Source organism: Mastigoproctus giganteus, chromosome 11 (genome assembly GCF_048544385.1).
Source record: "Mastigoproctus giganteus isolate SK-2022 chromosome 11, ASM4854438v1, whole genome shotgun sequence".
NCBI classification, from domain to species: domain Eukaryota; kingdom Metazoa; phylum Arthropoda; class Arachnida; order Uropygi; family Thelyphonidae; genus Mastigoproctus; species Mastigoproctus giganteus.
This window is the reverse complement of record NC_143585.1, coordinates 85,239,504-85,253,989: the sequence shown is the minus strand read 5'-3', so window position 1 is coordinate 85,253,989 and position 14,486 is coordinate 85,239,504. Positions and strand designations below refer to the sequence as shown.

General features: G+C 36.1%; 1 protein-coding gene across 1 annotated transcript in view; it reads left to right on the top strand.

Moving 5' to 3' along the window:
- The first annotated feature begins 52 nt into the window (after positions 1-52).
- LOC150078213 (adhesion G protein-coupled receptor A3-like) overlaps positions 53-14,486 on the top strand; it is a 112,942-nt gene continuing 98,508 nt past the window's right edge. The window contains exon 1 of the mRNA XM_090384262.1: positions 53-107. Coding sequence (XP_090240388.1) covers positions 103-107 — 5 coding nt within the window. The 5' untranslated portion in view covers positions 53-102. The remainder of the gene's footprint in view (positions 108-14,486) is intronic.

Sequence of the window (14,486 nt, the reverse complement as noted above, 5' to 3'; positions counted from 1 at the left end):
AAGTTTTTTTTTTTTTTTTGTTTTTTTCATTACAGAATTTTGGAAGGAAATACCATTAGTCGATTGGCAGATGGTGTTTTTCAGCATCTTTCTTCTTTAAGAATGTTGTAAGTATATTTTATTATAATAAAAAAAAATATATAGATTCTAATGTGATAGTTAAAATGTGTAAGTTAAAATTCTAATGTGTTAGTTATGATACACCTGCATAACTTTATGCAGGTATATTGTAACTATTATTATTCTGGGGAACTTTTTCATTGGTGATAATAGAACAGTTTAAAATGAATTACATCCACTAAATACACTTAATGCATATAAGAAATATTGAACAAAGTTCAGTGCTGAGTACCTACACATTGAAGATCTAATCAGGAAAGCATGGTAGATATAAATTAGTGTTATTACTATGAATCTAAGAGCAACAGTGGTTCAATATATCATATGTTTTATTCATATTTGAAAATTACAAAAGAGTTACCTCAATATTTCTTCATAGGATGACTTCTATACTCTACTCTCCATAACCGGTTTAAAATGATTTAAAATGCATAGAAAACCTCTTTAAAATTATTAAATGTGTTCAATCCTCTTAGTACATGAATGATCTGATGCTCTGGGATCATAGTTGAAAGCCCCAACTATCAAACCCTCCACGAAACCTTGAGTGACTAAAGACATTATGTCAGATATTTAAAAATAGATGTTGTAAAATATTACGAAATAAACTGCTACATAAAAATGTGACGATGAAAATAAATTTCAATGAATTAATTTACGAAGTTTTCCTTCCTTAAGGGGACCATGCTTTTCGACTTCCATTGTGTTCATAGGTCGGAATACTAATGTGCGATAAGTATGTGGTCCCCACGATATTTATGGGAGATTACTTGTTAATATGCATGCGTGTAAAAGCCCATGAATCTGAAATAAGAAACGGACATTGTATGTTAATCGAGTTTTGTAGTCTCGTTTCTAAAGTTTTTGCAATTAGTAATTTTGTATGATTGTGTTGTATGTTTAAAACCTTAGTCTCATTGAACAGGAAAGTGTGATTCTCATTTATGGCACGGAAAGGCAGTTCTTGGCTCATGACGCTCTAACCGACGCATCATGTTGTTTTAGGCACCTGTCCAAAATTTAAATAAATCTCGGTGATTAGGCCGCAAAGACTTAGCCCCATAGGCAAACCGAAAGTTTGTCTATAGACTTTATCTTGAAAGGAGATGTAATTCGCTTGGACTAAAAGTTTGACCAAGTTAAAAATTTCTTTTTTTCGGAAACCTGGTCTGATTTATACTAATTACGTTATCATTGAAAAGGTCCCTTTGTATCCATTGCATATTCTTTGTTAACGCTAGTATGTTAGTATAATGATATGACATTCAATGAAAATAGTTAGTCTCCATCTCCTATTCTACGATCCTTTAAATTAGTAAATAACGTGTCATAGTTTTTTTATACTTGAATTCAGTACTTGTCTAAATGGCTTTATTATGTAATACAGTGTGTCTCAAAAATATTGGTACAAACGTTTAGGGAAGGTAGGTAACATCTAAAGGAATGTGAATCGCATAGGAACCCATAACCGGAAACGTCACGGGAAAGTAGTAGCAGAGGCACAAGAAGCAGAAATGACACAAGACAGTAATTAGTGGCAAACATTTATTTGACATAATATTAACAATGGAGTATGAGATGTATGCATTTCATGATGTTACAACAGATGCTCAAAGGTTCCACCACAAGACGCGATGCATGCGTGACACTAACACAGCATGGATTGGCCAGCACGGTCGAACACACCTGGAGTTTCTTTGACAGTAGCAGCAACGCAGACGAGTCTCGCCACGAGATCCATTTCCGTCTCCACAGGCGATTCATACACGATAGATTTGAGGGCCCCCTCACAGAAAGAAATCAAGGCTCAATAAATCAGGTGAGCGTTGGGGCAGGCAACGGGTCCACCACGGCCAATCCATTGACGCCCAAAACGCCTGTTCAAATGGTCACGAACACACCTTCCGTAATGGGCAGGCGCCCCGTCATGTTGAAACGAAATGTTGCATCTCACATTTGCTGGAACATCGTCAAGTAACCCTGGTAGAACTTGTTCAAGAAATATCCGATATTTAGCGGAGTTCATGTGGGATGGTAACAGGTATGGGCTGACTAAGCAGTCACCGACCATACCTGTCCACACATTTATTGCGAAGCAATGTTGTGCCGCACCGTGTGGGCCCTCTGCTAATCCATACACTAGGTGCATGTCTGCCAGCTCACAGTTCGTATATCGATGCATGTTCTTCGTGCGGTAACTACTGCTTGAATGAGTAAACCAGAAATTTTCCATCTCGTGAACTTATGAACAGTGGCGTGTACCGACTTACGGTGATGTTTCCAGTTATGGGTTCCTGTGCGATTCACATTCCTTTAGATGTTACCTACCTCCCCTAAACGTTTATACCAATATTATTTAGACACCCTGTATAAATGTGAGGCTAAGGGCGCAAACGCCGAGTTTTTAAATGAGACTATAGGTCTAATAGGATGACCCGTCTTGTGTTGTCCAAATAATATGGGTATGTTACTTGTTCTTTCCTTAAGATGTTTCAGTTGCTATGGAGATATAGTCCATTTTTCTGTATTCGGTAAGGGATTTATTATTTGACAAGATTCTCAAATACCACGATATTGACTTCTTAATAGGTAGTGTTATCTGATTTAATATCATTCAGTTTGTTTGTGTAATCTGTTTAGTTTAGCATCACTACAGTATCTTCCTTGTCCACCCTCTGTATTACAATGTCCTTCTTATCCTGTAATTTTCACAACACTATACTTTCATATTTGGTTAACCTGGGTAAATGTGGGTTCTTTGTGTTGTTTACTACTCGGTTAATCTGTTGTATTAATAATTCTTTATGCGGTATGCCTTTATGCAGTATTATAATTCTACCACTACTTGTTTCTTTGGAAGTGTGCGGGGTGGGTAAATTGTAATTCAGTCCTCTTTCTAAAAGTGTTACCTGATATTCCAATAATTCACATAATGAAAGATTCGTCACCCATTTATAATTATCATCATTCTTAGTTTGAGTATGCGATGGTAATGTCTGTGTATCATGTGGATCTTGTGTGTGTGTGTGTGTGTGTGTGTGTGCGTGTGTGCGTGTGTGCGTGTGTGTGTGTGTGCGCGCGCGCGGGCATGTTGCACTGTATCTGCAAGGGCAGGTAGCAAATATCATCCTGATTGTCCTGATTGACATTCTTATGTAATGTAACCCTCAATGGTGGTATCGGTTTCTCCGAAACAAGAACAGTTAGGTTTTAATAATGCTTATAGTTTATTGGAATGTCTTGTTTGTATTTCTGTTGTTGCAGCTTCCTTCCTTAAATCTATAGAGGATTTCAAAACTACCCAATTGTTAAAGTGTAAATATCTTTTAATTTTGTGTTGAAGTCGTACTTGTCTGAAGTATTCCTTCTTTACAGATATCTGTAATTCTTATGCTAGCTTTAAAATTTTATGTGAAGTGGAAGACGCTAACCTGTTTATACCTGGAATTTTCAGCTAAGATTAACTTTAGCGAATTTTGGGACTAACCCTTTAAAAAGGCAATGTTTGAAAGGAAATATGGTGTTTTTGTGCATAGTACAGGTAGTTCTCGACTTTACGAGTTAATTCGTTCCTAGCGTGCACTTGTAAAGCGGGAATTTATTTCCCATAGACATAAGGTTAAAAATAGGGTTACGTTCTCAACAATGAAATTAGTTAACTAATTAGTTTGTTTAAACAATGATTGATTTATCGAAAGAAACAAAAACGTAGCCTGTAAAATCAAGGAAATTTTAATAATATAGAAATTATTTACGACTTACAAATGTTAAAGAATGTTTATTCTTCATCATCATCAATTAAATGCACACTCGTTGATCACTCATTATTGGCTCTGCACTTGTTGGTTTGTTGCACAAAGAGTCGTCTTCTTCAGAAATGTTTCAAGAGGCATTTGTTTCCAATATAATCTTCTCTTTTCTTTATAAATTTCAATAGCATGCATAAGCATTTTTTAACGGCACACAAAAATTGCAACTAACACGATTTGCGTGGAGTAACAAGTTTACGAAGCTTAAAAAAAAAGGAATGAAGAGAAGATTCTGAAAATTTATTTATGTTTTTTATATGATTGAAGATTTCAGTAAAGGGGAAACACATTTCGCCATAATAACGTAAAAACCCGCAAAATTCCAGCTATCGGTGTTTTTGCAAATGCAAGAAGACCGAGTTTACTACCCATTTATAATTGCTTGCAGTAACAGAAAAGTCCAATAAACTGGAAAGTACAAATTGTTTTTATTGTTTTATGGTCATGACCTTCAGAAAAAAAAAATAATAATAAATGTGCTTTAGAAAAATATCACAAAGGAGTTTAAAATTGATTCTTATAACGGAATATATGATAACAGTGAAAGTGTAGTGTATTTTAATGATTTGAATTGGTAACTAATACAATTTACAAACCATGCTCACGACCTTTTATATGGCCTTAAGGTCACGAGCGTGACCTTAAAAATGATATTTTGGAGAGATAAATAGCTTAATTATACATCGAAAATTTCAACTTCTGAGATCTTGAAACAAATTACCAAAAAACAATGTGTTATTGGGTTCACATTACGATGTTTTCATGATACTATGGTGTCTCTGTAACTGATTAATATCGTAAAGCGGGGTACACTGTATTGTATAGTTACGCACGTTGTTTGGAATGCGGTATTTATGAATGTTTAACATTCATTTTTTGCAATTAACGTTCATATTTTAGATTTTGTTGATACTTCATACTTGGGGAAAAAACTTGTAAATCCGAGAACTCGTAAAGTGAGAACTGCCTGTACTGTAATGTTACCATACTGTAAGCATGTACTAAATTATTCAAGAGATTTCTTGAATAATTTAGTATTCCCATTATTATATCTCCCAAAGATATACCACATAAAGAATTATTAATATAACAGATTAACCAATTAGTAAATAACACAAAAAACCCCCATTTACCCAGGTTAACCAAAAATGAAAGTATAGTGTTGTGAAAATTACAGGAAAATAAGAATATCGTAATATAGAGTGAGAACAAGGAAGATACTGTAGTGGTACTAAACAAAACAGATTACACAAATTGAGTGATATTATATCAGATAACATTACCTATCAAGAAGTCAGTATTGCAATATTTGAGAATCTTATCAAACAATATAATAAATCTCTTACCGAATACAGAAAAATGGACTATATCTCCATGGCACAACTGAAACATCTTAAGGTAAGGACAAATAACATACCCATATAATTTGGACAAATAAAACTTCACAAGACGGGTCATCTTATTAGACCTATAGTCTGATATAAAAACTCGGTGTTTGCACCCTTAGCCTCACATTTATATTACATAATGAAGCCATTTAGACAAGTACTGAATTCAAGTATAAAAACACTGACACATTATTTACTAATTTAAAGGATCGTAGAATAGGAGATGGAGACCAACTATTTTCATTGGATGTCATATCATTATATACTAATGTTAACATAGAATATGCATTGGACACAATATGGAACATTTTCAATGATAACACAATTAGTGTAAATTATACCAATTTTCTGAAAAAGAAATTTTTAACTTGGTAAAACTTTTAGTCCAAGCGAATTACATCTCCTTTCAAGATAAAGTCTATAGACAGATTTTCGGTTTACCTATGGGGCTATGTCTTAGCGGCCTAATTGCCGAGATTTATCTAAACAAAATTGAACAGATACACTTGACACTGTTTCTACCTAGGATTGCATTTTATGGGAAGTATTTGAATGACTGTTTGTAGTCTGCTCATCCATTATGATAAAGATCTCATCCAAATGCCTCCCATAAAATGCATTCCTAGGTAGAAACGGTGTTAAGTGTATCTGTTCAATTTTATTTAGATACATCTTGGCAATTAGACTGCTAAGACTAACGGATGAGCAGACTACAAACAATGTTTTTCTGACTTTCAACAACTTACAAGATTGAAATTTACATTGGAAAATGAGAATGAACAGACTAGAATGATTAATTTTTAAAATTTTTCAGTCACAAGGGTGGGGAACAGATTCCAGTTTAAAATCTACCGTAAATCCACAAATACAGGAATGTTCTTGCATCATACCAGTTACCATCCGTTTACCTACAAATGTTGCATTATATTTAATCAGTTTACTAATGCTTATAAATATGCTACAACACAGACAGTGTTAAATATAGAAGCTGAAGAACTAATGTGCATGTTTTTAAATAGGGGATATCCTCATGTCACCATTAACAGTATTAGACTGCAGGCTAAAGGCAGGGCAGACAATATAGAACACAATAACAGAATTAGCAAAAAAAATTGTATTACAGTTCCATACATTGAACAATAGTACAGACAACTTAATATTCTTCTCAAGGATACAGAATTAAAAATAATAGCAAAACCAACACAGAAACTTCACTCCATATTGAAAAATACTTCCGTCCTTCCCTCATCACACATAGAAATGCATGACATAGTATATAGTATCTCATGCGGAGATTGTGATTCCTCTTATGTAGGATCATCAAGGTGTCTTTTAGATATGCGCCTAAAACAGCATGCTGCGTCGGTTAGAGCGTTACAAGCCACACCATCAGAACTGTCTTTCCATGCCATAAATGAGAATCACACTTTCCTGTTCAATGAGGCTAAGGTTATAAACATACAATTATACAAAATTACTAATTGTGGAAACCTTAGAAATGAGACATACGACGTCCGTTTCTTTATTTCAGATTCATAAGCTTTTACCAGCATGCATCTTAACGAATAATCTCCCATAAATATTGTGGGGAACACACACACATATCGTGCATTAGTATTCAGATCTGTGAACACGTTTCGTTCATCTCGCTTTTATGTAGCAGTTTATTTTGTGATATTTTATCACCGTCTATTTTTAAATATCTGACATGATGTCTTCAGTCAAGCGAGGTTTCGTGGAGGGATCGGGTTGAGGCTTTCGACTATGATCCTGGGGCGTTGGATCATTCATGTACTATGAGAATTGAACACATTTAATAATTTTAAAGAGGTTTTCTATGCATTTTAAATCATTTTAAACCGGATCTGGAGAGTAGAGAATAGAAGTCATCCTATGAAGAAATATTGAGGCAACTCTTTTGTAATTTTCATATAAATTAGTGAATAATCAAGTCAAAGGAGTTTAGGCAAGCTAAGGCAGATTATGCTAAGTCTCTGGAAAAGAATGCAAAGAAAAACAGCAAAGACTTCTATGCTTAGAAGGAAGTGATTGAATCATAATGGGCCACTTGATGTTTGTGGGTTAACTGGTGATAACCCTGCTCATATTGCTGGCAAATTGAATATGTATTTTGCATCTACATTCACACATAAAAAATTCTTTAGGGAAGAGGATACCAGAAGTTTAACAAACTCCAGTGGGGAGCTAAATGACTTTGTGATAAAGGAAAGTGGAAGAGGAATTTTTGAAGCTGAACATAAAAATAGGCACCTAAGGTGGATGGGATCTATCCAATCATATTAAGAGAAGTATCAAAGGAGGTAAGTAAGCCTTTAGCCATTATTATTATTATTATTAATATTAATAACCATATGGTGCATGGAAGCCTGAGGCTTATGCTGCACCAAGAAAAAAAAAAAAAAAAGTTCTCAAATTACCCTGAGAAAGAGAGAGTCAAAAGTAGAAAGGAATCACCAAGAAAGAGGAGAATGATGATATCCAGCTCGGGGACCCTGGGTGTGCCAAGCTCATACTCACCAGATGTGAGCCCCTGGGGGTAAATTATGAGAGCATCCTTGGATTCTGGGGAAGTTCCATATGGAGATGTGCAAATGTATCCCCAATTGATAAAGGGGGATCAAAAAATGACATGAGTGATTATAGACCTGTTAGTTTAACATGTTCCAGGGGAAAATAATGGAGTCACTGGTTAAATAAGTAATGTAGCACCATCAGTACAGGAATGCAATTATACTGCAATCGGAGGATGGATTTGTTAAGGGGTGGTCTTGTCTAACCAATCTGATAGGTTTACTATGATGCAGTGACCAAGGAACTGGATGCAAAAAATAATTTTGATATCATATACTTGGATTTCAGGAAGGCTTTTGATACTGTTGCACATAAAAGACTGCTGTATAAACTGGAGCAATGTGGCATTAAGAGGAAGTTACTACTATGGATAAAGGGATAACTATGTGGAAGAAGACAATGAGTGGTTATCAATAGTCACTACTCTTCATGGACTAATGTTATCAGCGGAGTCCTGCAGGGTTCAGTGCTGGGCCCATTGTTGTTTTCAGTATTTATTAATGATATTGATGAAGGTATATCAGGTGTATTGTCAAAGTTTGCAGATGATACAAAGGTTAGCAGAATGACAGTAATCAGGGTGAGCTACTCCCACAAGATCTAGGAAAATTTGGTCAATTGGCTGAGAAATATCAGTTGAAGTTTAACATTGACAAATGCAAGGTACCGCATATGGGTAGCAGTAACCCCACAGTAACTTATGAACTGTGTGGTACTACACTCGGGCTGCTAGTGGAAAATGAAAAAGACCTTGGGGGTGATTGTGCAGTCAGATATGAACTTCTCTGAGCAGTGCAGAAACAGCTCATGGGGGTTTGTCAATGATATACAGAAACTATGCTAGCAGGAATAAGGAGATGATTATTCTTTTTCACAAGGCCTTGGTTAGGCCGCATCTTAAACTGCTGAAACTGGAGCAGAGAAGGGCTACTAGATTAATGAAGGGAACAAAAGTGTGCTCTTACCTAGAAAGGCTTTTGTTCTTCAAATTGCATCATCTCGAGAACCGGCACCTGTGTGGAGATCTGATTGGGATGTTTAAAGCCTTGACTGGGATGAGTAAGCCGAATGTTAATTGTATTCTTGCACTTGTTGAGAATATGCACATGAAGGGACATAAATTTATGTTGAGGAAGGATACTTGCAGGATAGATTGTGTGGAAGTTTGCCTTCAGCCGGCAAGTGTTTGATTGTTGGAACAGGTTTCCATCTGTTATTGTCGAAGTTTCTGTTGTTGGAGTTCTGTTAAAAAAATTGAAGTAAGAAGTAGACAAATTCTTGGAGGGTATTACTGTATAAGTTTGCCTTCTTGCATCATTTTCCATTACTACTACATGTAGTTTCCAACAGCAGAGGAAGGAACTTCTACTCCTGTGGCCCATGATTTGTAATTTTATCTCTGTAAAGCTCTTCATTTTATTAACTTGTTTACAGTTTCATATGGAAGAAGAAGAAAAGCATTGTGTCTGAAATGCTACATTTTCTGTTCAGAATAAAAGTTCATGATGTGTAGTCATGATGTGTTATTATTTAGTAGTAGTAGTAGTGGCATGTGATGCAAGAAAGCAAGTGTATGAGCTTATGCAGCATCAGCCAAAAAAAAAAAAAAAAATCACACCATTACCAATCCTCCAAATGGCCTATCCAGTTCCTCCTTAAATTTGTTTAACCTGTCAACTTCCACAACGACAGATGGAAGTTTGTTCCAGCAATTAACCACCCGCTGGCTAAAGGCAAATTTCCGCACATCATTTCTACATCTGTCCTTTCTTAATTTGAATTTGTGCCCCCTTAGGTTCGTAATCTGAACAAGTGGAAGGATCCCATCAGAATTCAGCGTGCTCAATCCATTCAAGGCCTTATACACCTCAATCAGATCACCAGGCAGGTGCCTAGTCTCCAGCCACTGCAATTTGCAGAACTCAAGCCTCTCCTGGTAAGAGGATCCCTTCATTCCCCTCACCAATCTTGTTGCCCTTCTCTGTACACGCTCAAGTAAATCTACATCCTTCCTAAAATGAGGCCTCCAGACCTGTACGCAGTACTCAAGGCGTGGCCTGACCATTGCCTTATACAGAGGGATAATCACCTCCTTCTCCCTGCTAGCAAAATTCCTATATATCATTGACAAAACCCCATGACCTGCCCTGGCAGCCTGTCTGCATTGCTCAGAAAACTTCATATCTGACTGCACAATTACTCCCAGGTTTTTTTCATTTTCTACCACCTTAAGTGTAGTACCACACAGTTGGTACATTTCTCAGGGGTTACTTCTACCCATATGCAGTACTTTGCATTTGTTAAGGTTAAACTTCAGTTGCCACTTCTTAGCCCATCTGCCCAAATTATCTAGATCCTGTTGCAGTAGCACACTGCCATTACTGTCATTAACAACCCTGCGAACCTTTGTATCATCTGCAAACTTCGACATTAAGCCCGATATACCTTCATCAATATCATTGATAAATATACAAAACAACAGTGGACCTAACACCGAACCCTGTGGGACTCCACTAATAACATTAGTCCACGAAGAGCAGCACCCATTGATTACCATCCTCTGTCTTCTCCCACTTAACTATCCTTTTATCCATTGTAGCAACTTACCCTTAATACCATTCTGCTCCAATTTGTACAATAGTCTTCCATGCACAACAGTGTCAAAAGCTTTCCTGAAATCTAAATATATATCAAAATTATTTTTTGTATGCAGTTCCTTTGTAACCACATCATAATATCCTATCAAATTTGTCAGACAAGTCTTTCCCTTAACAAACCCATGCTGTGTCTGAATTATTGCTGCAGTCTTGTCTAGATGATCCTGCAATGCATCTTTAACCAGTGACTCCATTATTTTACCTGGAACAGAAGTTAAACTAACTGGTCTGTAATTACTCGTGTCACCCTTCGATCCCCCTTTGTGAATTGGGGATACATTTGCTCATCTCCAGTCCGTGGGAACCTCCCCTGAGTCCAAGGATGCTCTCATAATTATGGCTAAGGGTTTGCTTAGTTGCTTTGCCGCCTCCTTTAATATAACTAATATAATAATACTTTAGTATAATAGTAAAGATATACAGATGCTGTTCATTTTCAGAGCAAACAAGGTTTTCAGAGTGTGTGCATAACAAAATATTTAAACCAAAATATATAACAGTAGACAATGTGTTATTGCGAAGTTTAATTAGGAAAAAAATATGCCCAGAAAATCATTTAAGAATACCACAAAAAATCACTTAATATCTGGATATAATAAATTCTAAAATGCAATGTTTTTTATTTTATATTCGACATTTGAAAATTTACATTCAAAAGATTTATTTTATTCCTTCATGCAAATCTTTTTTAAATTATTGATCAAAAAAGTAAAGACTAGTACATTGAAATTTTTTAATTTTGTACTGCTGGTAAGAAAAAATCATCCACATTATAATTCAAGGATCTGTGAGACCATTGTATGTAATGTCAGCCGAACAGAATTTAATTGATATTTGATGAAAACTGAACATAATTTAATTTAAAATAATTTACTTCTTTTTTTAATAATAATACGAATGACACATGACACTTCAACTGCATCAAAAATAATTTAATTAAATGATAAAACAAACCATATGTTGTTATCCCAATCTGGGAATTTTTTTCTTCAATGGTAATAACAGAATGGGTTAAGAGACATATCAGAACACCAATATACATACAAGAAAAGTACTTGCAAAAGGTATACGAGAAATGTCGGACAAAGTTTGGCACATTCAAGAAAGATCTGATTGCAAAAAAAATGTGTGTGACAATCTACTGCTTTTTAAAACTGTCCAATTGGACTGAATGTGCTTGCAAACATCGTACTTAGAAGTTAATGGGTTGAAGAATCAACTGAAAAGTCTATTTTCTTGGCTTCTTACTGTCTGAGCAAAATTGCCTTGCAAAGTAGTATAAACTTGAGATGAACAATGACAAGCAAAAAAAGGAACAAGGAGAAACAAAAGTTGCATCTTTTTCTATGATGTGTTTTTCCTTTGATTTTATATTGTCTACTATATCAAATGACCATTGTGGATTTTATGTGGTAGAGCTGTTTTCACTGCCAAGTGACATATTAGGTAGGTACATAAAGGAGGCAAGCATAAGGAATTTTTTTTATAATGGTTACTACTTCTACCTGGTTTTTTTATTCTGATGGATCTTCCAAGGACATACTGGTTGGCTTGTTATACTAAAGAAATTGCTTTGTCACTGGTGGGGCAGTGACAAAATGGCAAACCACAGTGGTAAAACTACCATACCATGAGGTCTACCATCGTGAGGTGGAAGGGACAGTAGCTGGTTTGGTATGATTGTTAAAAAATCATGTGGATCACGTGGGTGGGAGGGGCAAAATTTACGGTTTTACCTGTGACTCAACAAGAATTATGGATAGGTTTGATAAAAGGACAGAAACGTTCCTTTTTGTAGGTGAAAAATTATGGGGGGGGGAAGGAAGGAGTTAATGCCAATAGTGGAATCCAAGTATATGATGTCAAAATTATTTTGAGCATCCAGTTCCTTGGTCAATGCATTTTAGTTAACCTGTCAGATTGGTTAGACAAGACCATCCCCTTAACAAATCCATGCTGTGATTGCAGTATAATTGCATGCCTATCCAGACTGTCCTGCATTACTTCTTTAACCAGTGATTGCATTATTTTCCCTGGAATAGACGTGAAGCTAACAGGTTTCTAATTACTTATTTCGCCCTTTGATCCCCTTTATGAACTGGGGATACATTCACACATCGCCAGTCCATAGGAACCTTCCCTGAAGGATTCTCTCATAATTATGGCTAAGTTTGCTTACCTCCTTCGCTGCCTCCCTTAATATAATTGTATCGATTACATCCACCCCAGGTGCCTTTTTTATGTCCATCTTCAACAATTTCTTCTCCACTTTCCTTTCAGTTATCACAGTCATTTAACTCCTCATTAAAGTTTGATAAACTTCTGGCATCCCTTTCCCTAAAGTATTCCTCCTGTGTGAATGTAGATGCAAAATACCTATTCAATATTTCTGCAACCTGAGCAAGGTCATCAACAGTTAACTCATAGACATCAAGTGGCCCAATGTGATTCAACCTCTTCCTTCTACTTAACAGTAGAAGCATAGAAGCCTTTGCCAGAGACCTCATAATCTGCCTTAGCTTGCCTAACCTCCTTTGTGGCTTGATTACACAATAATTTATATCTGCCATAGGCTTCTGTATCACCTGATAATTTGTATGCATCCCATGCAGTGCCTCTGTAGCCAAGTGGGCAGGAGCAGCAGTGCGTAGTACACGCTTCTTGATTAGACCGGGGTTCGAGCCCGTGACCACCAAATACGGAGGATGCGAAAAGGTCAAGGAATGACCATGCATATTCCCGGAGCAATATGGCCTTAGTTGCTAATGCTCCAAAAAACCAAATAACAAACAATTAACAAACAAACATCCCATGCACCTTTCTTCTCTGCCATGTGTTTCACTAGTCCATGTGCATCCATTTAGGTCTAAGCCTTGAACAGTATTTCTTCGTTAGTACGAAAAGCCTAGTAGCTTCTTTGATTACTTCCTCGAATAGTTTCCATTTAGAATTTGCTGTTGGTAACATCATCAGTTGACCCCATAGAATTTAAACCTGTGTAAGACCACTGTAGTCACCCTTATGAAAGCAAAAATCTTTCCCTTTCTTGACTGTGGTTATATCTTTCATGTCTAGAGCCTTTGAATACTCTGATTTTTCTCAGCAGTGTCTGGAGACTACAGCTGGAAACATCAGAATATTTCATCTGCTAACAATTTACTGTGGTGCAAGAGAAACAAAAATGGTCATTAGATTTTTGAGTTCTTGTGCAGACATGTATGTAGTTTATTGTTACGATAAAATTCTGACACTAATGAATCCCATAATTTTAATTAAATGATACATTAGTTTGAATTTGATCAAGTTAGCATTATCACCTGGTGCAACCTTAGTGAAAATGCATCACACTTAATTTTTTGATGTTATTACACTTTCTAGTTGACCAAAATTTTAAATTAACATGTGTTATGTGATATACATAACTCTGTTGTGGAGCAACATGAAACATGAGTTGTTTTGATTGTTGTGCGTAGAATTTGAAATGACAGTGTACTACTCAAATAAAAAATATTGCTGTATAGCGAGAGATTTGTATTTCAGCATTTCCAGAATCAGTGGTTGTCAGCATATGGCATTCATAGTTCCTTGCATAAAAACTAATTTATTCATTATTCTTCATTTATGGGTTTCACAATTAGCTTGGCTTTGGAGTGTAGTTTGAGGTGGTTGTTGTTATCTGGTTTTTAGGAGCATTAGCAACTAAGGCCATATTGCTCCGGGGATATGCGGTGGTCATGGGTTCGAACCCCGGTCTAATCAAGAAGCGTGTGCTACACACTGCTGCTCCTGCCCACCTGGCTACGGAGATGCCGAAGTGAAAGGGATCAGTGTATAAATGTGCTTATGTCAGTAATGATGTTAAGTGCATAAAATATATTTTGTGATTTCAAGACCAGCTTTGGAGGTGATGCTTCTATTTG